Source organism: Cygnus olor, chromosome 25 (assembly GCF_009769625.2).
Source record: "Cygnus olor isolate bCygOlo1 chromosome 25, bCygOlo1.pri.v2, whole genome shotgun sequence".
Taxonomy (NCBI): domain Eukaryota; kingdom Metazoa; phylum Chordata; class Aves; order Anseriformes; family Anatidae; genus Cygnus; species Cygnus olor.
The window spans coordinates 4,293,311-4,318,934 of NC_049193.1; the positions used below are offsets into that span (position 1 = coordinate 4,293,311).

At 47.1% G+C, this 25,624-nt stretch overlaps 1 protein-coding gene across 3 annotated transcripts; it reads left to right on the plus strand.

The window, feature by feature from the left end:
• The first annotated feature begins 986 nt into the window (after positions 1-986).
• LOC121059859 (von Willebrand factor A domain-containing protein 5A-like) lies at positions 987-19,531 on the plus strand. Of its 3 annotated transcripts, none has more exons than XR_005814669.1 (18): positions 988-1,223; positions 9,505-9,573; positions 10,392-10,639; positions 10,788-11,010; positions 11,382-11,524; positions 11,657-11,771; positions 12,504-12,631; positions 12,776-12,864; positions 13,120-13,264; positions 13,446-13,528; positions 14,007-14,121; positions 14,277-14,441; positions 14,724-14,827; positions 16,273-16,454; positions 16,625-16,828; positions 18,490-18,867; positions 19,023-19,146; positions 19,322-19,380. XR_005814669.1 is itself a non-coding variant. In XM_040537032.1 (18 exons), the coding sequence occupies exons 2-18, from the start codon at positions 9,531-9,533 to the stop codon at positions 19,399-19,401; spliced, it is 2,415 nt and encodes an 804-aa protein (XP_040392966.1). In that variant the 5' UTR covers positions 989-1,223; positions 9,505-9,530; the 3' UTR covers positions 19,402-19,531. The 3 variants fall into 3 exon arrangements, 1 of the variants encoding a protein (XP_040392966.1); XM_040537032.1 differs by having other exon boundaries at positions 989-1,223; positions 18,490-18,713; positions 19,322-19,531; XR_005814670.1 differs by lacking the exons at positions 19,023-19,146; positions 19,322-19,380 and adding an exon at positions 16,913-17,359 and having other exon boundaries at positions 987-1,223; positions 18,490-18,633.
• Positions 19,532-25,624: the final 6,093 nt, after the last annotated feature.

Here is a 25,624-nt window from a genome sequence, read left to right on the forward strand (position 1 = left end):
GAAAGCCTACAGAAAGTATGCTACAAGCACCATCTTAAAATGATGGACCCTGTCTGTCACTTCCAGTGCTCACTTACTATTTCCTTGGCAGCAAGAATCCACTGTTGCAGGATGGGAGCAACTTAGTGCACTTTGGTGACTCCAGCTCTCAACTAAAATAGTCTTTGCATTGGGGAACAAGGAGGTCTAAGTGGTCCTCAAGAAAACAGTACCCCACCTCTGGGTATAGGCTTATCCATTACCAAACCATTTTCAGCTTTGGCATTCAATTCTCTGTGGGCGTATGCCTCCAAGCAAGCTTAGCCATGTCTACAAGAAAGATCCAAGATGCCCATCTCTTCTTCCAAGGCTTCTTCACTGCTCTAAAATTGGCTCCCTACCTGTATCCTGTCGGACCCAATGAGGCATGTTGGCAAAGTAAAAGGCAGGGAAGAGCATCAGGAAGGCCAACTGATGAACTTGTTTGAAGTACTTGTGTGGGTGCAGGGGAAACTGGGGTGGCCATTTGGAGAGCTACCTGCTCAGCACCCACTTTTGCTTCTGGCTGTGGTGTGCTTCCTGAGGGGAACACAGGAGCCTGCCCCCATCCCCTGAGCCCAGCCGCTCAGCAGAGTGGGCAGTACTGGGCAGAACCCCCACCCTGTGCAACACTGCTGTAGTTTGCTCCCTGATAGCCCTGGCTGCACACAACAAGCCTTTTGCAAGTGGCATCCCTGGCTCGGAGCCCCCAGGAGGTGGCCAACACAGTCTCTGTCAGTGCCTTCCCTGGCCTCTTTCCTCCATCCAGGCCAAAAAAAGCACTTCCCATGCAGGTTCCCCATGGCCTTGTTTTCTTCATGGCTCCACTGACATTCCAGAACAGTCCAGAGACCTTGAGAATCCCTACACCCAGTGCCTTCCACCCATCCCAATAGGCAGGGCTGGCAGCATCTCCAGTCCCCCTAGCCCAGCCCAGCAGGAAGGACTGGCAGCATCCCTGGTTCCCAGCCCTGAGTGCACATTTGGCTGCATTCCAGGCAGCCACACAGGCAATGTAACAGTGAACTCAGTTCCTATCTGTCCCTCCCACTTCCTGCAGAGATCATACCTCCTCCTCCTCCTCCTCCTCCTCCTCGTCTGAGCACCTCTGTCCATACTTTCATGCTGCAGCTGACAGGGTTCAGTCACAGAACCATTCCTGACTCTGTCTGCTTGTTGCTCCTGCTGCAGGCTGCTGTTCCATGGTGAGTGTGTGCCTCTGCATCCATCCTTACAGCTGTTCTGTGCACATGTGCACGTTTGTTTGTGCTTGCTGTACTGCTGCAAAGGTTAGGAGGCTTCTGCATGTCTCTGTTTTTATTGCCCAGTCCTGCCAGGCTGTGGGGCATGGAACTTGTGTTGCTGTTCATTTCTGTTGCTCTGGGCAATGAGTCTGCTCATCTCTTGTTACTTGTAGGGCTTTTGCATGAGACTAAGAACAACGTATACCCTCAGAGAGGGTCCAAAAATGGAACTGGTTTGAGTACATTAGTTTAAATGTTGCCTATATATTTGGGATCTTCATGGTTGAGGACAGAAAGTGTGCAAGCTAAGATTCAAATTGCCAATGAGACATACATGCAAATATTATAATATTCATAAATTCATAATAATGCAGAATAAGTGTATTAGCATACATATTTTGTTACTAGATTTCTTAAAATTGGCTGCTGGTAAAACAAAATTTCTACTATGAACACAGAATTATATCCTTAGTCAGTCCTCTACTAATTTTGCACCACTCAGTTTTATCAAATAGCAATGGTCTTCACAGGAACTCCTCTAACAATGGGGTCCTCCAGCAACTGGAGGTTTATCCATGTACAGCTTAAAGAAACTGGTAGCAAGGATAGCTGACTGAAGACAGGAGTCTCTGAGAGCACCATGGACAGAGTATGTGTGTATGAGAGTATCACTTTATCACCTTCTTACATGAGTAAGGTGCGGACACTTATACCTGTCCTTACTTTTTGTGGTGAGTGGTCCCTGGTAGCAGGTTTGGACATAGTCATTTTCCTTCCTTTCTTCTTTTCTATTTTTCTCATTCTGTACTTTTGCCATGTGCAGACCCCAAACCCAGATGAAAAACTGTCTTTGATTCTTATTGGGTCCTTTCAAATTTACATGTGTTAAAATCCCCTTAACTCGGTAACTCTGTTTGGGGCAGCCTGGCAGAGAATACAAGACTGCCATTAATGCTGAGCTGAGTCAGGGGTGCTGGAGTCTCTCCATCTCCTGGGAACAAAAGGGAGGTTCCCAAGAACCATTCCCTCAGAAATCCCACCCTGACTGCGGATGATCATCAAGAGCTCACAGTTCTGAGCTCTCTCTAGGTGCTGTATCATTATGCCTGGAATGGAACTGCATGGTCATGCATCACATCCTCCTGGCTGAGAGCTTAGAATGACTTTGCAAGACAGTTCTTCCCCTTCCTGCCCCCGCCCTGCTTGTGTTAACATTCATGTTTACTCCTGGGGCAACAGGGTGGATTTCCATGCATTAGGCTGACTTCTGCTCCTGTATGTAGGACAGTCATAGCCCATTGCTTATTACACCATCTGCCCAGTGTTACAAGCAGAGCACATAGAGAACATGGGAGACACTCATCCCCCACCCCCACCCCACCACACCCCCAGCCTTCCCTGTGAGCTATGCTGCAGAGGGGTCCCCCCTTGCCTGGTCTCATTTGCGGGGAGGGAGGACACAATTAAGCAAGGTGCCTCTTCCCCGTCGACTGGGGAGAGGCGAGCAGGGCCGATGCCCCAATGCTCCAAGCTTCCTTTCAGCCCCTCTCCTTTGCCTTTGTCATCTCCAATGGCCAGATAGAAATGCTGTTGCTGTACTTGTCCACCAACCCCGCTCTCCACTCTTCATCCCAGGGTCACCAAGGTCTCCAATCCCTGTTCTCCCCAACAAGAAGCTCATACCTCAGAGGTGCTCGGGCCACCCTGCCCCTTCTCCCCACTGTTTGCAACCTGTCACCCCGTTGCTGCTGCACCAGCAGTTCAGGCAGAGCTGCTGCTTCAGCTCCAAACATCCCTGTGGCTGCTTCAAGCACTTAGGTACCAACCAAACACAGTGCAAATTTTCCTTCCTTACTCCCTGAAATAAGTTAATACTTCAGCTGGACTGGAACATTGAGGCACTTCCTCCTCCCTTTGCAAAATCACGAGGAAAGGCCCCTGAGCAAAAAAAATACCTTTAAGCTGCCCCCACACTTTCATGCAGGCCAGCCGGGCACTCAGTCTGTCTTCCTCCTTTTTCCAGAAAGGCATTTCTCACTGGGATCTGATGACTGCATCAAGTGTTTTGCACCAGGAGTTGCTGGTTTACTATGATCCCATTAAAAAGTACACTCAGATGCTGTAAAGTATCATTTTAAATGACATTTTCTGGATTTAGGGCAGTAAAGAAATAAGATACATATAGAAAGAGGATAGCATAGATAATCACATCCCCATCAATGTTGGGAACCCCAGGCTGTGCAACATGAAATGGTGATCTACCTGATCAGCATGCAATATGTTAAAATGAGCAGGCTACAGTGTCAGACCTGTTACAGTGATCTGGCTGAGGTTATCTTGCAGCCCAGGGATTTGTGCAGCCCAGCACACTCCTGAAGGTGAAGCTGGATGTGCAGCACAGCACAGAACAGGCCTGTGCCTCCTCAGGTTAACTGTTGTGTGGATCACTAACTCCTTCGTGTGTGATGATTCTCCAGCCAAGATCACTACGGCAGTGAATGAACATCCCTCCTTCCCTTTCTCATTCTGTCCCCGCTTACATCCCCTTCACACACCATTCATCCATCCGCCACATCCTCACCTGCTCTTTCAGTGCCCTGTTGCACAACCCCTGGCAGCCCTCCTGCTCCCTATTCCCCATCATCCTGGCTCTGTGTGAGTCTCCCTCTCCTGCCAGGAGATCTTATTCATTAAATCAGTGGAATTTAGGAGTACAACTACTAGTGTATTGTTCATTGTGAGCTGTCCTGGTTTCTTCTAGGATAATGTTAATTTTCCTCCTAGTAGCTGGAATGATGCTCTATATTGGATTTAGGATGAGAATAATGTTGATATCATACCAACGTTTTAATTTTTGCAGAGCAGTGCTTACACTAAGTCAAGGACTTTTCAGCTTCTCACACCGCCCTGCCAGCAAGGAGGCTGGGGGTGCTCAAGAAACAGGGCTGGGAGGGGACAGAGCCAAGACAGCTGACCTGAACTGGCCAAAGGGATATTCCATACCGTATGATGTCATGCTGAACAATAAATACAGGCTGGCTGGCTGGAGTGTGGGCTGGGGCCACTGCTTGGGGATGGGATGGACATCAGTCAGCAGGTAGTGAGTGATGCATTGTGCATCACTTGCTTTCTATACTCTCGTATTATTTACATTTATATTTATCATCACCATCATCATTATTGTTGTTGTTACCATTATTATTATTATTATTATTATTATTATTATTATTCCTTCATTTTTAGTCCTATTAAATTGTCTTTATGTCTACCCCCAAGCTTTAATTTTTTTCCCCAGTTCTCTCCCCCATCCTACAATGTGTGGGGGTTTTTGGGGGTGGGGGGGGGGGGGGGGGAGGGGGGAGGGGGTGGAACATCTGTGTGGTCCTTAGCTGCTCGCTGGGTTAAACCACAACACTCAAGACATGGACTTTCCCTGGGCAGGCAGTCAGGCACATTCTGGGTATTACCACAAGCATGCGCTAGGTGATGCTCCTTCCCCACTTAACCATCACCACTCAGCCACCTACTGGCAATACTGAACATACAGCCCCAAACCTACAGGACAAAACAGCCGATAAATGCAGTGCCAATTCTTCTACTGATACGAAAAAGGACATCTGCTATGATATGACATCACTTGGGGAGCATTTTCTGTTACTGGAAAGTGTGAAGCATTAGCTAGTGAAGAAAGAAACTTGTGACTCTATGAAGAACATGCTTAATGATCTTTAACAGCTTACATAAACCATGGCATATAGATATGATAATCACAGCAACAGCAAATACATTTAGGTCAGTTAAGTTTGTTGAAATCTGTCAGCATGTGACTACAATATAACTGTGCTGTGATTAACTCTGATAACAGGCAGTGAATACCTATCAAAAATGTAGCTACACGCAGTCATGGTTACTGATAGCAGTATAATGTTAAAGGTATGCAGACCTTTCCAGGTTCCTTTAGGACAAGCATTCACACACCCCTGAGACCTACTAACCTGCTGAGGTCCATGGGACCTGTGTACTAGCCCTTAGAGTCAACATTCACAGCACAGGGGCTTCAAGATCATCAGATCATCCCTCCTGATATGTTGAGCCGGCCTGGAGAAGGTTTGCATCATGTTTTGGATTAGGAGGCGATGGTTTGATTTGATCCCACTTTAAAAAAAAAAAAAAAAAAAAAAAAAAAAAAAAAAGCACTCAGACTTTGTAAAGTATCATTTAAAATGCTGTTTATTAATGCTAACCCAAAAGAGAGAATGATATAGAGAATTTCACCTTTCTTTGATGCTGGGAACTATGAGAACTAGAAGCTGTAAAGCATCAGATGAGTTAGATGAGTCTTCAATTTGGTGCAGCATGCTGGGCATCTCCCATGCACATGTGGTTTACCTTGGTCCCGTCACTTCAGTTATTGGAGGATTTTCTTAAAGGAAAACATAAAGGATGTTCACATAATTACTTCTTGCTGCACTTTTACAAAAAAAGGTACAGCATGCAGGTGCTGTAATCACTGGTACAGAGCGGAAGTTGCATGTAGGCTCCTCCATTACAATAAGCTGCTGAGGTTAGGCTGTGGCCAGGAGATTTGTGCAGCACTGAAGGCCAATCTGGACATGGAGCACAGCGCAGCACAGGCCTGGGCCTCCTCAGATTAACTACTGTATGGATCAACAGTTCCTCTATGTGCTGGTCATCTGGTCAGGATTGCTACGTCTTCACAGCAGTTTACTAGTGGGTTCTTCACTGATTATTTTCCTGCTAACGGCACCCCACAGAATCTAAGTGGTCTTTTATCCCTTCTAAATTCAATGGCCTGTAGCTTTTGGTACTTTCTCAGTTTCTTCAGGCAGATTGTTTATAGTCCCTGCTAAGTGAGTTCTGTCTTGAAGAGTCAGTTGAGACTGACCCAGAAGCAGCCACTTAGTCCTTATTCTGCAGCTCTCCTATTAGTGATGTTACTATATTATCCATCGCATGGACTAATAATTAATTATATAAGCTCATGCAGCAATTCTGCAAGCAATGGTTAACTTCTGCCATGCCATAATCAAAGCTAAACATATTTGTGCTGGATTATGAATTAATTGTATACTCAAATGGTCCCTCTTTCATTTACTGTGAATCCAAGATTTAAATCACCTTGTACACACTTTCCAAGCTTTCTCCTGCCTGATAGCAAAAGGAACTCTGTCCTTAACACCTGTGAAGAGCATGCTGGGAATAACTTCAGGCATAGTAATTGGACTGTTGAAGTCTAAGCAAATACCCTTCACGGAGCAACTTCATGGGGTAACTCAACTGTTTTGCTGGAGGGAGTTGTCTTAGGACAAGCTCTCACTGAGAACCTGTTCCTCTTCTTCCAGTGAGTATGGAGCCCTTGAACGGAATCTGAACACTGACTGATGTGTCTTCAACACTGCTTTCTCTCTGACAGTAATTCCTTTCACAAATATTCTCTCTCCTAGGTGCCCTTTCTGAAGGGAGGGGAAGAGAAAACCAACAACATAGCATGGAGAAAGGAGAATGGGAAAATGTTGGCATTTGGGAACACACATGATTCTAGGTGCTTTGCTTCCTTCTCTCTCTCCTTCTGCAGACTGTGCTTAGGAAAATCTTCATTGCTGATGGTGACAAATCAGCATCTGCACAAACTGGTGTGCTGGTGAATTTGTCCAGCTTGGAGATCTGCTACACTTCCATCACATTGCTTAGGCTGCTGGCCAGCTTTCTGACTGGAGATTGGACCACCTCTGCTCAGGGCTGTGTGGCTAAGCTCTATTTCTTTGGATCTCTTGCAGCTTCTTAGTGCTACTAGCTGGCAACCATGTCCTACCATTGGTACCTGGTCAAAATGATATTGAACCCAAAAGACATATGTTTTCCCCCCTTTGATAGAGCAAGGGGCAAAATTTGAAATGCATTATGAGCAGATAGGTCTAACCTTTGCTATGTTTAGTTAGATAGGAGGAAGTTTGGAAACTTTGTATTACTTAGCCAGCTTCATCTGTAAGCAAATACAGACTTGTACCTCAAAGTGAAAGCAAGATGATCCAGGCCTGGAGGATGTGTCAGAAGAAGATGAGATGAGGAACTCATGTTATGCATATGTCCTTGGATGTGTAAATGACTAAGCTCAGTATGCATGCCAAAGTTGAACCAATAAGAAAAGAAAGAATGAGAAGGCATGATCAATCACAAGAACTGGGTTCAACCAGTGAACACAGCGAGGAAGACTACTGATGACCACCAGAAGACCCTGAAAGACCACCAGTAGAAACAAATGTGCATGCATCAGGAACATTTGAATATTTTAATGATTTATGGAACATAATATGAATATAATAATTATCCAATAGAAATCGAATAAATATGTATATTTTGATTGCATATAACCTTTGTGATTGAGCAACTCAGTGCGCACACTAGGTGAAGTGATCCCCTGTGCGTCTGGCACCGCAATTAAAGAATGCCTGCTTTCTAAAACTCCAAAATGAGAGTCTTAGAGAGTTTCTTTGGCTTTTACGGTAAGAAATCACCCTATGCTTCATACAAACCTGATGAACTCGAAGATGTTTTTTTCCATCTTTCAACTTGTTCTTGGCTTGGGGGAATGTATTGGGTATATGTGGCAAAGTTTTGGTAGTGGGGGGCTGCACAGGTGGCCTCTGTGAGAAGAGTCCAGAAGCTGCCCCATGTTAGATAAGGACCAGTTTCAGTTAGCCCCAAAGGGACCCACCCCTGGCCAGAGCAGAGCCAATAATTGATGTTGTTTGTGTCTTTGTAAGAGCAGATTTAAGAAAGGGAAAAGCTGTTGCGCACAGTAGCTGGGAGTGAGAGGACTGAGAAACAGCCCTGCAGACACCAAGGTCAGTGAAGAAGGAGAGTAGGAGGTGCTCCAGGAGCTGGAACAAAGTTCCCCTGTGGCCCATGGAGAGGCCCCTGGTGGAGCAGGCTGTCACCCTGCAGCCCATGGGTCCCACGGCAGAGCAGATCTCCATGCTGCAGACCGTGGAGGACGGGGTCCCACCATGGGTCCCACAGTGGGGCAGGGGATCTGGGATGTGCTGCCACCTGTGGGGGACTCATGTTGGAGCAGTCCGATTCAGACGGATGGACCCTGTGGTAGAGACCCATATTGGAACAGTTCTTGGAGAGCTGCTGCCTGTGGGAAGCCCACACAGGATCAGTTTGGGAAGGATGGCATCCCATGGAAGGGACCCCATGTGGAGCAGGGGCAGAGTGACTGTGAAGGAGTGGCAGAGACGAAATGCTATAGACTGACTGCAGCCCCCATTTCCCCATTTCCCCTGCACTGCTTGGGTAGAGGAACTGGAAGAGGGTGGATGAGGGGAAGGTGTTTTTAGGTTTTTGTTTTGTTTGGTATGGTTTTGTTTTAGTTTCTAATTTCTCTATTTTGTTAGTAATAGGTCATAAATTTCTCTAGCCTACCTATACTCAGTCTGTTTTGCCTGTCACGATAATTATTGAATGATTGCCTTGCCCTTATCTCAGCCCTTGGGCCCTTTTCATCGTATGTTCTCTCTCTTTCCCTTTGAGAAGGGAGAGTGATAGAGCAGTTGAGGTGGAGCTTAGCTGTCCAGCTGGGTAAAACCACCACAAACTCATCTGCCCCCCACTGGCCTGGATGGCCATCCTTGCATCCAACTACAAATTCATTAATCCATTCTCCTGCCCAACTTTCCGTATGTTCATATTTTTCTGCCATTCACTCCTGCTACCACTAAATACAGCCCTCTCCAACCAACAGCTTTGCCACTCTCCTCACACAAATCCATGTATGCATCCACCCATCTGCCCAGACTATGTTTCATCTGCTCTTTGTCCACCCCTCTGTCCATTTCTTCCTGTCATCATTGGTGCTGGTTTCCTCCATGTGAAATTACCACCTCTCGGGCCCAAACCCATGCTCTGCCTTGTTTCTCAGTCTCTTACCCATTATATCTGCCATCTTCCCTTCCCTGTCTAGTGTAAATTAAGCACACACATACCCCTTGAACCAACAGATTTTTTGGACATCTGCCATTCCCATCGCAGGCCTCTCTCCTACCAATCTACAACCAGGCTAGTGAAAAAGAGTCTTGAGATAAGGATGTGAGGAAGCAAGAGTCATCTTGGCCATGTATGTTGGTGGGAGCTTCCTGTCTTAGAGGAAGGGAAGATGGAGGTGCCCAGTTTCTTTCATGAGGTCCTCATAACTCACTTTATGCTCTTTCCCACACAGAACCTGTCTTCAACCAGAAAGTCAAGATGAGGCCAAGTGGCATCCTGAGCAAGCGTCGTATGTACAGGAGTGAGTTGGGGCCAAGAGTGTGGTGTCTCTGAACAGAGGGGAAGATTTTTGCTGGAGAGCAATGTGGAAAGGAACTGATTTCTTGAATGGTTGAGAGGGAAGCACATTTCTTTGTGTTCTGGGAACTCAGTGGCATGGCCTGTAGTCAGTATTTACTTTTTCTGAGTTGCATAGGAAAAAAGAAGTTGTTGTATAGGAAAAAAGAAGTTGTTGTACATGTGATTCATTTCACCCGTAGTGCTCAGGGCTTTCCAGGGAAGCCATCAAGAAATGGGACGATGATGCGGACCTCCTGTGACTCCACCTTTTACGTTATGCTAGGATCCCTCCTTCCTTTTTAGTAGTGCAAAATGAGTCATATATCCACTTAAGTTAATCTCTCTGGAACATTAGTCTCAAAACAGGAGGTAGGACTTGCTCCTTGTCTCTGAGATAACGGTATGAAGGTTTGAAGAGCTGCAGAGCACTTCCTGTCATTTGCATGAAGCTTGTTGTGGGGCTATCTCATTCTACATATTGAAGGACAGACAGACTCCTCACAATGCCATGATAGGTCTGAATTAAGGTGAAGCATGGAACAGTTAGGTGATCTGAGGTCCATGCTGGACAGAAAGGGGCTTAGAGAGATGAGGAAATGTGGTCCAAGTGAAACATGCTGGCAGCCTTAGGGACCTTTCATTGCTATTTGTCAGCTTTTGCAAATTGTATTTCTGTGGCAAGTTTGGACACACAAATGTTGCCTATTGCAAGCAGACACTTCAAATTTAAAATCCTCTACAGTCAACCAGTGACTCTGACAATCGTTATGTCTTCCTCAGGCTTATTCGACAGGGGAATATGGATCTTTTCAATCTATCTTGAAATAGAGCTGGAATCTGTGGCAGTAAATGTAACCATCCAGGACTTTGTGGCTGATGTGGAGTCTAAGCTGTTTTTCCGCAATAAGCAGCAAGTCTCTGAGGAGATCATGTTCATCTTTCCTGTGGACTCTGACACTGTTGTATACACCTTCTATGCTACCATGGGGGACACTCGTATTGAAGCAATGCTCTGGGACAAGGAGGAGGTACTCTGATTCTTTGGGGGGGGGGGGGGGGGGTGAGGGGGGGGGGTGAGGGGGCAGGGAGAGGGGTTCAGGTTGAAGTGAAGTGTGGAAGTGAGAGAATAAAATTCTGCTGAGACCTCAGTAACACATTTTTCTCCCTTTGTGGTAGGCCCAGAAGCTGCACAAAGCCACTTCAGGCATGGAGAATTTGAGATACCTGCAAGATCAGCCGCATATTTGGGGTCCAGTGTTTGCTTGTTTCCTGGGGACCCTGCCTCCTAACAGGGAGGTGGCCATCAACCTGTGCTATATCCAGGAGCTGCCGCTGCATACTGATGGATCTGCCTTGTTTTGCTGGCCACGAGACCTTTTCCCCCAATATACACGCTTTAGTGAGTGTATAGTATATAGGCCACAGGTGCCTATACCAGGGAGGAGCACCGTCCTCCTCACCATCTCTGCGGGGCAGGATCCCATAGCTGCACACATGCCACACTGATAGAATCTGAAAATAACCTCTCATACCTCACAGCTAGGAGCCCCCCAAGTCTCCCCACATATTCCACAGCAAAAGATCCCCACGAATTCCTATACAGTCCATGCCGTGAGACTACATATCCCCCCATAAAAGCATTGCAGTGAGGAAATCTCAGATTTCACATTCGACCCACCACCACCACCCATTACAGATAGTACTCCACAATCACTGTCTGCTGCCCTATGTTCTCTCCTTTCACCTTCTCACATCTTTTTGTCCCTACAGGCTGGCGGATTTCTGAGGACGAGATACTGGAAAACCTGCGCTTTAGAATCTGCCTGCAGTCAGCCTGTGGTGTGTCTCATATAGACATTAACAGCAGCCACACCCCTCTGCAATACACAGCTCCAGATCAGACATCTGCTGAGGTATGGCCTTGTCAGATGCCAGAGTCCCAAAGTGGGAAAGTAGGGAAGGGTCTGTGATGTACTGATGATCCTAAGGGCTCCTTGGTCCTTTTGTTTGCTTCTCTTTCCTCCCCACACCCCACTTGTCCTCAGGTTTCATTGAAATCAACACCCTGGCATTTTGATGATTTGCAATTGCTTGTGTATTATAAAGGGCCTCACAATCTCAGTGCTGTGGTGGAGAGGAGAGATCCCAAAGCTGCACCTGGTGAGTGTGGATGACAGAACTGAGCACCAGGGAGACTGGGGAAATCTGAGGAATTTTCAGGCAATAGCTTCATCAAATTATAGAATCACAGAATATCACAAGTTGGAAGGGATCCACTTGGATCATGAAGTCCAACTCATGGTTTCATTCAGGATTATCTAAGATTAAACCATATGCCTAAGAGAATTTTCCAAATGCTTCTCGAAGTCCAACAGGCTTGGTGCTATGACCGCTTATATGGGGAGCCTGTTCTAGTGCCCAATTGCTCTCTCAGTGAAGAACCTTTTCCTAATATCCAATCTGAACCTCCCTGGACACAGCTTCATACCATTCCCTGAAGTCCTGTCACTGGTCACCTAAGAGAAGAGATCTGCACTTTCTCCTCTACTCCCCTTCATGAGGAAGATGTAGGCCACAATGAGGTCTCCCCTCAGTCTACTCTTCTCTAGAACAAACCAACCAAGTGACTTCAGCTGCTCCTCATACGTCTTCCCTCTAGACCCATCTAGAATTTGGCACTTGCTCTTGTTAAATGTCATGTTGTTGGTGATTGCCCAGCCCTCTAATTTGTTAAGATCTCCTTGAAAGGCTTTTCTACCCTTGAGGGAGTCAACAGCTCCTTCTAAGTTAATATCATAGGTTGGAGCTAAAGGCAATGTGTAGGACAAAAGCAAAGAGACAGAGAAGGGGGTTCCAACCAAAAAATCCTCCTTGCTTCCCCCCACACTCCAGGATCTCTGCTGGGAGACCCTGTGGTGATGGTGACACTGAAGCCCAGCATTCCTGAAGTGGTGCCCAGTACAGGCCAACTTGGGGAATTCCTCTTTCTCATAGACTGCAGCCTCTTCCAGGATGCACAGGTACCATCTGAGGAGGTCTTCAGTGTGGACTTTTCACAATACTTCTGCTCAGGTGATGGGGATAGAGGCAAGCTGCTTCATGGGAGTGGATGTTCTGTCTAGCTTTCCCATCTAAGCTCTGCCCATCCTTCTGTCTGTCCCTAGAACACACTGCTCTTCCTCCTCAAGAGTTTGCCTGTGGGCTGCTATTTCAACATCTACAGCTTTGGGGCCACTTTCAAAGCCTTCTATCCGTGAGTTGGGGATGATGTTGGGTCAGGGCCAAGGGGCAAGTTGAGTATAACTCTTCTAAGTGAAACTATGGGACAAGCTCTAGCTGGATGGCAGCTGTGGGTTTGGATCTGTTATGGGCACTGATAGAGTAAGTTGTCCTTTCAGGCTGCTTCTAGAACACTGGTGGTGAGGTAGGGCTTTCCTGGAAAGTGGTCATGTGGGGATAGCTGTGGACCAGGTTCTCTCCCTCTGACATTCTGCTTGCTATCCCACAGGCGAAGTGTGGAATACACGCAGGAAAGCATGGACAATGCTGTGAGACACCTCTCTTCCATCTGCCCTGATCTAGGGGGCTGTGACCTCTTGGGCCTCCTAAAGTCTATCTACAGCACACCTCTTCTTCGTGGGCATCCCCGCCAGGTATCAGGGCACAAAGGGTAATGGGGAGGTGAAAGAATGTAAACACTGGGGCAAAGGTAGATTTCAGTACTCATCGTGAGTCATGCTGCTGGCGCTTGCATTGAGAGTTGCCATGTAGTGTCTTTCCTCTGTGAGGGTGCACAGCTCTAAAAATCTTTGTTTCCCCTCCTCTCTGCCTCAGCTCTTCATATTCATCCAGAGGAAGATCTCCAGCGAAGAGGAAGCTATCATGGCTGAGGTCCACCGCTACCGTGATGACCATCGGTAATGGGGGAGCCCTGTTCCTGTCCCCCAACATGATTACTTGCCCTGACTGTCAGTCTTTCAAAAATTCTCTCAGGTCCTAGTCTGTCCTACATCTTCTCTTTACTTTGATGGGACTTCAGCAATGACCTCCACACACACTTTCCTTAGCTCACTGAGACTGCCTATACTCTTCTTGTAGTGGGCCTTCTCTCACAATTTTTCCAGGCTGTTCTCAGCACTTTTCCTCTTCCCCCTCACCATGCAATACCTCAGTGTGCTCTGAGGGCCCAAAACCCATTCCCATGACCTCTATAACCCAAACCAGTTTAACCTCTCCCTACACAGCAGGCAAACTCTCTCACTCCAGGGTGAGAGAAAGCTGAATCAGTTTCATTCCTAAAATTAAAAACACTCCTACCTTTCCTTTATACCACTCTTGTCCTTCTTACCTATCACCTTTGTCCACTCTCTAACCTTCCTCTTTTTTCCTGTACAGGTGTTTCTGTTTTCCTGTTAACAGCTGTGACAGCTTCAACCTTTCCCAGGCCATTTCCCTGGAGACCAAGGGTGAATGTGTGTGCATCCACTCCAGGCTGGACATGACATCTGAGGTAACTGCCCAGGTGCCTGTGCTTCCAGCACTCCCATTGCTCTATTCAGTGCTTCCAATGGTTCTCCTAGATATGCAAGGCAATCCAATTGCCATCATCCACTCCAACTCAGAGACCCCCTCCAGTAGTCTGTGCTCTCTGTGTTCCCTCACCAGGCAGTGAAATGCCTGCAGCAGGCCCTGCAGCCTCTGGCAAGTGAGATCTCACTACACTGGGACCTTCCACCAGGCCTGGAGGTGACAATGATTAGAAAAGCTCCTGAGTCTATCTTCCAGGGACATCAGAGCATCATCTATGCCCAGATCCATGGACAAGCACAGGTGAGAAATCAGATCCAGGAGCAAGGCTTTCTGGAAGGTATAGGAAACACTCCCAGTTTCACGTTCTCAACACAGGGAGTCCTTCACCTCTGCTAGACCTGGGAAAGACCAGTGTTATGTCTCTGTGAACCCTGTTTTTTCCCCCTGAGATGCCACTGCCTCTGCTCCAACTATGGACATGTATCTACTACTTTAGCAGAGCAGAGAGGGAAGCTAAGTGGCCAGCCTCCCTGTGCCTTGCAGATAAACTTTTCTGTCTGACTCTTTCTATTGTGTCCCCAGGATCCAGAAGCAGATGTGGCAGCTGTGACCCTAAAGTACCATGTAGGCAGCCAGTCCTTCGATTACACACTCAGGTTCTCACTGTCCCCATCAGCAGATGACAGGTGAGAGGATAACACAATGGCCCACAAGACAAAGGGACATTATCAAGGTCTGGAGGAGGGACAATAGGTGTCCTTTGCTTGCATACCTTGAGATGGGAAGACAATATGGGTTTCCAGTGCTCCCAACTTGTCTCCTCTGCCTTGACCTGGGGAGAGGATTTGGGTGACCATTGTCCCACTGCCCCCTCCTCTTTACTCCTGCTGCTACTCCACAGCAGCCTTGGTTGAGGGAAAGGCTGTTGACGTAGTCTACCTAGACTTCAGCAAGGCCTTTGACATGGCCTCCCACAGCATTCTCTTGCAGAAGGTGGAAGCACATGGCTTGAACGGGTACACTCTTTGCAGGGTTAAAAACTGGCTGGACAGCTGGGCCCAGAGAGTGGTGGTGAACAGAGTGAAATCCAGCTGGTAACTGGTCCCCTGTGGTGTTCCCCAGGGGTCAGTGTTGGGGCCCATCCTCTTTAATATCTTTATTAATGATTTGGATGAGGGAATTGAGTGCACCCTCAGTAAGTCTGCAGACAACATCAAGTTGGGGGGAAGTGTCAATCTGCTGGAGGGCAGGAAGGCCCTGCAGAGGGACCTGAACAGGTTGGATTGATGGGCAGAGGCCAGTGGGATGAGGTTCAACATGGCTAAGTGCTGGGTCCTGCACTTTGGTTCCAACAACCTCATGCAGCACTACAGGCTTGAGGGAGAGTGGCTCAAAAGCTGTGCAGAAGAAAAGGATCTGAGGTTGCTGATTGATGCTTGCCTGAACATGAGCCAGCCAGGTGCCCAGGTGGCCAAGAAGGCCACTGGCATCCTGGCTTGTATCAGGAATCATGTAGCCAGCAGGACCAGGGACGTGATCTATATTCTGCTCTGGTGAGGCCACACCTTGAGTAGTGTTCAGTTTTGGGCTTCTCACTACAAGAAGGCCATTGAGACCCTGGAGCATGTCCAGAGAAGGGCTACAAAGCTGGTGAAGAGTCTGGAGCACAAGTCTTATGAGGAGTGGCTGAGGGAACTGGGGTTGTTTAGTCTGAAGAAGAGGAGGCTCAGGGGAGATCTTACTGCCCTCTACAGCTACCTGAAAGGAAGTTGTGGGGAGCTGGGTGCTGGCCTCTTCTTGCAGATAACCAGTGACAGGACAAGAGGGAATGGCCTCAAGTTGCACCAGGGGAGGTTTAGGTTGGAAATTAGGAGAAACTTCTTCTCAGAAGGAGTAGTCAGGCATTGGCACGGGTTGTCCAGGGAGGTGGTGGCGTTACTGTCCCTGGGGGTTTTTAAGGAAAGGTTGGACGTGGTGCTTAGGGACATGGCTTAGTGGGTGGTATTGGTGGTAGGGGGATGGTTGGACCAGATGATCTTGGTGGTCTTTTCCAACCTTAATCATTCTATGATTCTATGATCTCATCCCTCTACCCACAGTGGAAACAAGGACTAACTCCCTTTCCCTGCAGGCTGCCTGTGCACCGTATGGCCTTGATGCATCTGCTGTGGAAGCTTTCCCGGGGTGGGACAAGCAGGTCAGAGAAGGACATTTGGCAGAATGCAGTTAAGTTCAGCCTCAGCCTGGGGGTCCAATCCCCCTTCACATCCAGCACAGCTGTACGCATGGAACTGATGGATACCTGCCACCGTGGTAAGGCCAAGAATAGTGGGGACAGGATTGTAAGGGGAAAGTGGAACTTGCTGGTCTGATGCCTCCTCACCATCACCAGCCCCATATCCTGTGGGCCTGAACAACCTTTTGCCTATCTCTAAAATACATAAGTCTAACCCTCACTCCCCATCTTCCTGCCTCTCTCTCAGATTCTTTGCCTCTAGACTCCCCCATGCTGTTTCCTCCCTCTCGCAACCTGGTTCCCTGCCAGCTCCTCTGGTGTGGCTCCAGGCCTGTGTGGTTCGACTCCACCAAGTTTTGGATGGTCCAAAAGTTCCAGTTCTGTCTTGAGATGCTTCATCCCAAAGCCTCTGACGCTGTAGCACTGACCAAGCTTTCATCCCCCTGTAAAGGTAAGTAGAAAATTCTCAACTGTGGATTCTCTGATGTGTTGCATAACGGGTGAACTCTCCTTTCAGTATTTATTTTTTCACCAGACTTCCTGATTATCACTGTGCTGGTGATGGATGGAGAAATAGGCAAAGCAAATTTGCCCATAGTGCATTGGAAGCTTCAGTCCAGACAGAGCATGAAAGGAAGAGACTGCTGTCTAGGTCTTGAGCTGAAGAGAGAGGCTGGTGCTTCTCTCTGGGGCTGGGGTAGAAGTGTCCTCCTCTGTGAGAGGTATACTCTAGACAAGGCCTGGAGCTGCTAACTGAAGGAACTAAATGTAATGAGCACACTGCACACCATCAAGGTGAATGAAGAGGAGATTGTTGTGGTCTTTGTGGAAAGTCTGCAGAGAGAAGATTTTGAGTGACATGAAGCAAGGAAGATAGGACATCTGGAATTCACAGTCAGAATGGAGAAAGCTGGAGGCTTGTGACTTCTGGCACCAATAGGAAGGCTCCTGCTCAACCTGCAGACCTGCAGCTTCAGAATAGGTATAGTGCCCAGGCACTGGTGAGAACAAACTAGGCCTTTTAGGGGAGGCATCCAGAGTCAGCTGAGCCTGACTGTAGTGTCCAAACAGAAAGAAAAGACGTGCGATAGTTACTGGAAACTCTTTCATTACAATAAAAGCATTGATATACTAGAATGAATCTAGAGGAAGGCCACTAAAGTGAGGGGGCTGAAACACATGGCATGCTAAAAGAGGTTGAAGGAACTGGTTTTGTTAATAAGGATACCTTACTTTTGTCTACAACTACCTGACTGGAGGAAGATACAAAGAATACGGAGACTTGGAGGTACATGACATTAGGATAAGAGGCAATTGATACAAGTTGGAACAAGGGAAATATTGAATGGGTATGAGGAAGTTTTTTTTTTTTTTAATCATAAGAATAGCCAGGAACTGTTGGAATCTTCAACCTTGGAGCTGTTCAAGATAAGTTCCTGGGCAAGCTGATCTAAATGAAAACTTCCTTGAATTATGGCATTGGACTAGATGACCTCTAGAGATTCCTGCCAACCTAAATTACTTTGTATACATTTAGGCTAGCTTTACATGATCCCTAGTTCTGCCCCCAACTTCTTTGTTCCCCAATACTTCTTCTGCCCATAAAAGCTCTTAATTCTGCTACAGAACTTGGCCATGCCTAGAACGTTAATGTCCTATGGTCTGTGCTTGACCCTCCTCACCTTCACACTCATGTATTGCAGTGCTGTTGTAGCTTCAAAGAAGTCTTACGTCCCAGAATGTGGAAAGGAGCAGCTCATGATAAGACTGGTGGGTTCAAGAACTGATGGTGGAGAAGGATGAAGTGGGGCTTTAAATACTGTAGAATCATGGAATGGTTTGGATTGGAAGGGACCTTTAATGATCATAGAATCATTTAGGTTGGAAAAGACCTATAAGATCAGCAGTGTCAGGATACCTGTGAGGGACTGGGAAAATTTGAGGATGCTCTTGGAATTCTGGAAAAGTTCAGGATGCCTTTGGAGGACTGGAAAAACTTTGGAAAGCCCAGAAAGGATGTAGGACAGTTGAGGATATCTGGAGAAGGCAGAATTTAAGGTTACTAACCATTGCCTATCTTGTATGAGCTATGTGAATATTGCTGTCTTCCAGAGCAGGAATCTCCTCCTGAAGAGCTGGTGATGGAGGAACCACCACCATTTCACATAAGTTGGGACTGGAAAATTTCACCGTTGTCGACAAGATTGTGTGACTTCTCCAGTCTCAGGGCAGTAGTGGCACTCCAGAAAGCAAATGGCTCGTGGGACCTGACCTCAGCCCTGACTTCAGCCTTGGGGCTCAGCAAGGCTGAAGTTAAGGGCCAAAGGCCCAGTAAGGTAAGCAGATCAGGGGCAGGTGGGGGGAAATATCATGAGCTGAATCTTTCTCTCCTCCAAGTTTCCAATCTGAGCTGAACCAGTAGGAGAAGATCAGAACAGTCAGGATACTGAGGCTGTCTGCTTGTAGAAAGGAGAGATGTAATCAACACAGGTATCTGGGAACTTTCTGGCTTTGAGGATTTCAGAAGCTTAGAGAGTTTGTGTGTGTGTGGAAGTCCTCCTTTCAGGCAAAGATTTGTCCAAAGGTTTGTGCTATTTTAGGTTTGGTCTTTCTTTTCCCCCTGATTGTTCCATTTTCCTCCACAGGATGTGAAACCAACTGCCTGGGCCACAGTGTTGGCCTTAGTCTGGTTGCACCAGTATAAATGGAGGGTATCTTGGTCAGAACTTCTGGAGGCCAAGGCTTGTAGGTGGCTACGGGACCAAACTGGTAAGTAGATTTTGCTGGGAGGAGTCATACTCTAGGCATTTCCCACAAAATGCACAGCCAACACCCACGTTCCTCTTTCCCTGTGCTCGTGTGTGGCAGTCTATGAGACTGTCAATACACACTGTCTTCCCTTTCTAAGTTGTGTTTGCCCTCTACTTTTTCTCTCTGCTTGCAGAGATCCATCTGGATGAATGTCTGGAAGCAGCAAATTCCCTCTTAGGCTGCTTGGTAGAGCCCATCAGCTTCAGGATGTGAACTTCCCCATACTACTGGGAGTGAGAAAAAAGTTGGGCAGGGATGCAGCCAGGATTACTGACCTAAACTGTCTGAAAGCATATTCAATATCATTAATACAATGCTAAAAATAAAATATGAAAAGGAGGGGGGAGGGAATGGGAGGGGAGGGGAGGGGAGGGGAGGGCAGGGGAGGGGAGGGCAGGGCAGGGGAGGGCCGGGGAGGGCCGGGGAGGGCTGGGGAGGGAGAAACTGGGGCAAGGTGAGGGTGGGGTAGGGGGCATTGTCTTCCAGAGAAGGCATTGCTTAGAGATTGGTTGGGCATCAGTTTACTTGTGGGAGATGGTGAGTGCCTTTGCATCAGAATGATTGCCTATGCATCATTTGTTTTTTTCCCCTCTTTTCTTCATTTATTAAACTGTCTATATCTTGACACGAGTCCTCTTGATTTTGCTCTTCTCTGTGCACCTGATCCTTCAACCAATTGCCCCAAAGCCCTAAAGTCCCTTTCAGTCACTTTTGGTCTTCCCTTTTCTATCTTATCGGTGCCAACGTGAAAAACCAATAAAGGGTAATAATCAGAGGGATGTACCAGGTGAGTGGCTTTCCAAGTGATGACTCTTACCTGAGCCCCAGGGAGACAACAGACTTCCCTATAGGTTGGGTCTGGATGGCAAATCGGGCCTTCCATTCCCTTCAGAAGGGAGTCCCCTGTGACAATAAACCTTTTTTTCTTGGTGGGAGTTGTTGTGATGTGGGGTATAGATTGTCTCGCCTTGGCAACTCCCCCAGTGTGGATGGACCTTTGTCCACATTGCCATTTGCTTGCCCGTTAAGTTCCAGAGCCTCATACCTGTTGTGTAGGGGCACCTGGGAAGGTGAGGTAGGCAACAGGGGGGTTCACCTGCTGTGCTGAACAGGAACCTGCTTCCACTCGCCCAGTTCTTAGATCCCATCCCTCTGCCTAGTGGCAAAGGGGTAGGGGAACCTTCATTTCTTGTGTAGTGGCTGGCTGAGCACTAGCCCCACCAAGTCAATCTCCTCTCTCTGATGCTCCTCAGCCTGCCCACTTCCTCCCCAGTCTCTGCCACCAGGTGAAGCTGTTCTTCAACTTGGGCACACCTCCCACAGCTGTGCTCGCTACTGCCATCCTGTACTGACGTAAGAGTAGGGCACATCCAGCAGCCTGACACCTGGGTGACAGCATGTTCCCCTTGGAGCTCATGGAAGAGAAAGAAATCATCTAATTATTACTGAAAAATAGAAACCACATCTGGCTTATACTATCCCTGATCTGCAAATGATTGGAGATTGGGAGAGTAATCAGAGGAAAGCAGACTATTCATGAGAGTTTGTCATATTCTTCCTGAGCATATATCTTTGTCCCTCTTGAAGATAGGACAGTAGCTTGAATGCATCTCTGATCACATTCGTTGCAGCTTTTTTGAAGTTCTTATGCAAAGACAGTTGCAGAACCCTGGTAATCATTTCTTTCACTCAAATTTTGGAAAAATGAGATTTGAAACACCCTTAGTGCAAGTCCATGATCTAGGAAAGCTGACCAGGGAAACCAATTGTGTTTCCTTGGTTCTTAGTCCATGGAAATGAGTACTGGGACTCATTTGAGAAAATGTGGGTGTTCATACTACATTTCTCCAACTAGTCCATTTCTCGAGAAAAGCTTCAGAGGAGAAAGATGTGCCTCCTGCTTCCCAGCTCAAATGTCTGCTGGAGGGACATATAGAGGAGACGATGAGGATAGGCATTCTGCTGTATCTCATACAAATGAAGGGTTCATTAGGGATGAGAAATTTAAAGGCAGCCTTGGCTGCAGTGATGACGAGACAGTGGATTTCAGAACCCTGAGATGAAAAAGCAGAGCAAAAAGCAAGATCACAACACAAGACTTCAGGAGAGCTGATTTTGGTCTCTTCAGAGATCTGCTCAGTAAAGTCCCATGGGATAAGGCCCTGGAGGGAAGAGAGGTCTGAGAAAGCTGGTTAATGTTCAAGGACCATGTTCTCCAAGCTCAAGAGTGCAGCCAACAACGAACAAGTCAGGCAAACATGCCTGCATGGATGAACAAGGATCTCCTGGCCAAACACAAATGAAAAAGGAGGCATACAAATGCTGGAAGCAAGAATGGGTAACCTGTGAGGAATACAGAGACTCTGTCCAAGCATCCTGGGTTGAAATTAGGGAAGCTAAAATCCAAGAGGACTTTGGTCTGGCCAGGGATATCAAAGACAATAAGAAATCAATTCTATAAGTACATCAGTGACAGAGGAAGACTAGGGAAAATGTGGGCCAACTGTTGAGTGAAATGAGAGACTGTACTGAGTCTGGCTGGGATGGAGTTAACTTTCCCTGCAGTGGCCCATATAGTGCTGTGCTCTGTACTTGGAGCTAGAACACCACTGGTATCCAACCAATGTTTTGTTTATTGCTGAGCAAGGCTGGCACAGCATCAAGACTCTCTCCAAACCCCCTCCAAGATCCAGTAGGCTCAGGGTGGGCAAGAGGTGGGGAGGTGACATCATCAGGGCAGCTGACCTAAACCGACCAAAGGGATATTCCATACCATATGATGTCACATTCAGCAATAAAAGGTGGGAAAGGAGAAAGAGAGGGAGGAGCTCTCATTATGAAGTCATCTGTTGTCCTGCTGCGTGTATTGAGGCCCTGCTTCCTGGGACATGGCTGAACATTGCTCATTGTTGGGAAGTAGTAATTTTTTTTCCTCTCTCTGCTTCTGCGTGGCCTTTTTTTTTTTTTTTTTCCCTCTTCCTTTTCCCCTGAATTAAATTATCTCAACCCATGAGCCTTTTCTCTTCTTTCCAGCACACTTTCTTCTCCCCCTCTTCTGAGGAGGAGGGGGAGGGAGAGAGCAGTTGTGGAGTTTAGCTGCCCAGCAAAGTAAAACCACTACAGAGACCTGGTGAAAAAGCTGAGGTACTGAAGGCCTTCTTTGCCTCAGTCTTTATGAGCAAGACTGGACTTCAGAAATCCTAGGTCCCAGAAATCAAGGGAAAACCCCATAGCACAGAAGGTGTACCCTTGGTAAAAGAGGATCAGGTCAGTGAATTCTTAAGCACACTAGAGATACCTAAATCCATGGACCCTGACAGGATGCACCCATGACTGCTGAGGAAGCTGACAGATGTCATTGCAAGGCCACTCTCAATAAACTTTGATTCTTTGCGGCAACTGGGAAAAGTGCCTAAGGACTGGAGGAAAGCAAATGTCAGTCCTTTTAGTCTGGAGAAGAGGAGGCTCAGGGGAGATCTTATTGTACTCTACAACTTCCTGAAGGGAGGTTGCGATGAGGAGGGGGTCAGCCTCTTCTCTCAGATAACTAATGACAGGACTCAAGGAAATGGCCACCAGTTGCACCTGGGGAGATTTAGATTAGACATCAGGAAAATCTTTTTCTCTGAAAGAGTGGTCAGGCACTGGAACGGCCTGCCCAGGGAGGTGGTGGAGTCACCATCCCTCGTGGTGTTCAAGAAGCACCTGGACAAGGTGCTATGAGATATGATTTAGTAGCTTAGTGGGTAGTATTGGTGATAAGAGGATGGTTGGACTAGATGATCTTGTAGGTCCTTTCCAACCTTGTGTTTCTATGATTCTATGATTCTATGATTCCTATCTTCAGGAAGGGTGGGAAGAGTGACCCAGGGAATGACTTACTTGTCAGCCTCACCTCAATCTCTGAGAATGTGATGGAGGAGCTAATCCTAGAAACCATTTCCAGGCACTTGAAGGAGAAGAAATTTTTTTGGTTTCTCAGGGTCTCATCTAACCTGGTCTAGAACACATCCAGGGATGGGGCATCCACAACCTCTCTCGGCAACCTGTTCCAGTGCCTTGCCACCCTCTCAGTGAAGAATTTCCTCCTAATCTCTAATCTAAATCTCCCCTCTTTTAGTTTAAAAAAAAAAAAATCATTCCCTCTTGTCCTGTCATTATCTGATTCAGCAAAAAGTTGCTCTCCATCTGTTTTATAAAAGTTCCCTTTAAGTACTGAAAGGCCACAATGAGGTCACCCCAGAACCTTCTCTTCTGCAGGCTGAACAGTCCCAGCTCTCTCAGCCTTTCTTCAAGGAGAGGTGCTCTGGCCCTCTGATCAACTTCATGATCCTCCTCTGGAACCGTTCTAACAGATCAACATCCTTCTTGTGCTGGGGGGCCCAGACCTGGACTCAGTACTCCAAGTGGGGACTCACGAGGGCAGAGTAGAAGGAGACAATCCACTCCCTCCACCTGCTGGCCACTCCTCCTTTGATTCAGCCCGGGACGCAGTTGGCCTCCTGGGCTTCAACCACACACTGCCAGCTCATGTTGAGCCTTTCATGTACCAGAACCCCCAAGTCCTTTTCTGCAGGGCTGCTCTCAATGAGTTCTGCTCCCAGTCTGTACTCCTATCCGGGATTGCCCCGACCCAGGTGCAGCACCTTGCACTTAGACTTGTTGAACCTCATTAGGTTCACATGGGCCCACTTCTCAAGCTTGCCCAAGTCCCTTTGGATGGCATCCCTTCCTTCTGTTGTATCGACTGTTCCACTCAGCTTGGTGTCATATGCAAACTTGCTGAGGGCTCACTCGATCCCACTGTCTATGTCATTGATAAAGATATTAAACAGTACTGGTCCCTGGACAGATCCTTGACAGACACCACTCATCACCGGCCTCCACCTGGTCCTAGAGCCATTGACCACCATGCTCTGGGAGCGGCCTTCTAGCCAACTCCTTATCCATGGAATGGTCCACCCATGAAATCTATTTCTCTCCAATTTGGAGATCAGGATGTCATGTGGGACCGTGTCAAAGGTTTTGCAGATGTCCGGGTAGATGACATCAGTTGGTCTTCCCTTGTCAACTGATGTAGTCACTCCATCATAGAATTCCACCAGATTGCTAAGGCACCATTTGCCCTTGGTGAAGCCATGATGGCTGTCTCAGATCACCTCTTTGTCTTGCATGTGCCTGGACACTGCTTCCAGGAGGATCTGTCCCATGATCTTTCCAGACTCATCGGTCTGTAGTTCCACAGGTCCTCCTTTCTACCCTTTTTAAAAATGGGAGTGATGTTTCCCTTTTTCCAGTCACCATCAACTTCTCCTAACTGCCAAGACTTTTCAAATATGATGGAGAGAGGCTTGGCAGTTGCTGATTCAGTTACATCAGCTGATTCCTTCAGGACCCTAGGATGCATGTATCAGGCCCCATAGAGTTCTACTTGTTTAGTTTCATCAGGTGGTCTCAAACCTGTTCTTTGCTTACAGTGGGTGGGACTTGCTCTCCCAGCCTCCATCTATAGGTTCAGGGAACCAAGAGATGTGGGAAGCCTGACTGGCAGTGAAGACTGAGTCAAAGAAGTTGCTGAGTACCTCAGCCTTCTCCACGTCTGTTGTTACTAGTTCACCCTTCTCATCCATCAGAGGGGGTACACTCCCCTTGGCTTTTCTTTTCTGAGCAATGTACCCATAGAATCCCTTCCTGTTATTCTTTGTGTCCCTTGCCAGGCTCAGTTCCATCTGTGCCTTAGCTTACCTTATCCCATCCCTGCTCATCTGGACTGCATCCCTGTACTCTTCCCAGGTCATGTGTCCTATCCTATATATTCTAGTTCCATGAATCATTATTAGTGAATGGTAAATGAGATATCACTATGTTCCTGCCTAGTTCTTAATTATCTCCATCAGAATCTACAAGGCCACTACTGGTATCCAATAGAGATTTAATATGTCCTAGTATGGCCATGCTTCAATATTCATTTTTGCCTGGTATCATAACTCATTTTTCCAACAGCAAATATGGTCTTTCCTTAATATAAGAAGTATAACACTTTGTCAACCAGTATATAGCATACTATACTGATCACAGCCAAATCCTAGGATAACAACATTGTAAAAGAGAGGTCACTGTTTAACAAATTGTATAAAACATAATCATGTATTAAGTCTTTAGTTTCTGTATTAGCATGTCTATGCATAGACAGAGGTACTCATTGAATATCAAAATGGATGATCACTGCAGAGCATTCAGCGCTGTCAAGGTCCTGCAACCAAAGATTGTAAAGCCCGAGGTTTTGCAATGCATACATGGTAAGCAATAAGCATCATTTTATTGATTCTTCAAGATGTACAGCCATAAGATGTAACTTGGCACATCTGTCTTTCCCAACACTAAAAATGAGTTCTGGCATCCTTTTTTAAAAATTAGGGAGAAAATTAAGCATGTG

What these genes read in the sequence shown, in the direction of transcription:
- LOC121059859 (XM_040537032.1), top strand. Translation starts at nt 9,531, where the DNA reads ATGAGGCCAAGTGGCATCCTGAGCAAGCGTCGTATGTACAGGA. An exon ending in CAAGCGTCGTATGTACAGGA is followed by an intron (nt 9,574 to 10,391) that starts GTGAGTTGGGGC and finishes TGTCTTCCTCAG; the next exon opens with GCTTATTCGACAGGGGAATA. An exon ending in AGATCCATGGACAAGCACAG is followed by an intron (nt 14,442 to 14,723) that starts GTGAGAAATCAG and finishes TTGTGTCCCCAG; the next exon opens with GATCCAGAAGCAGATGTGGC.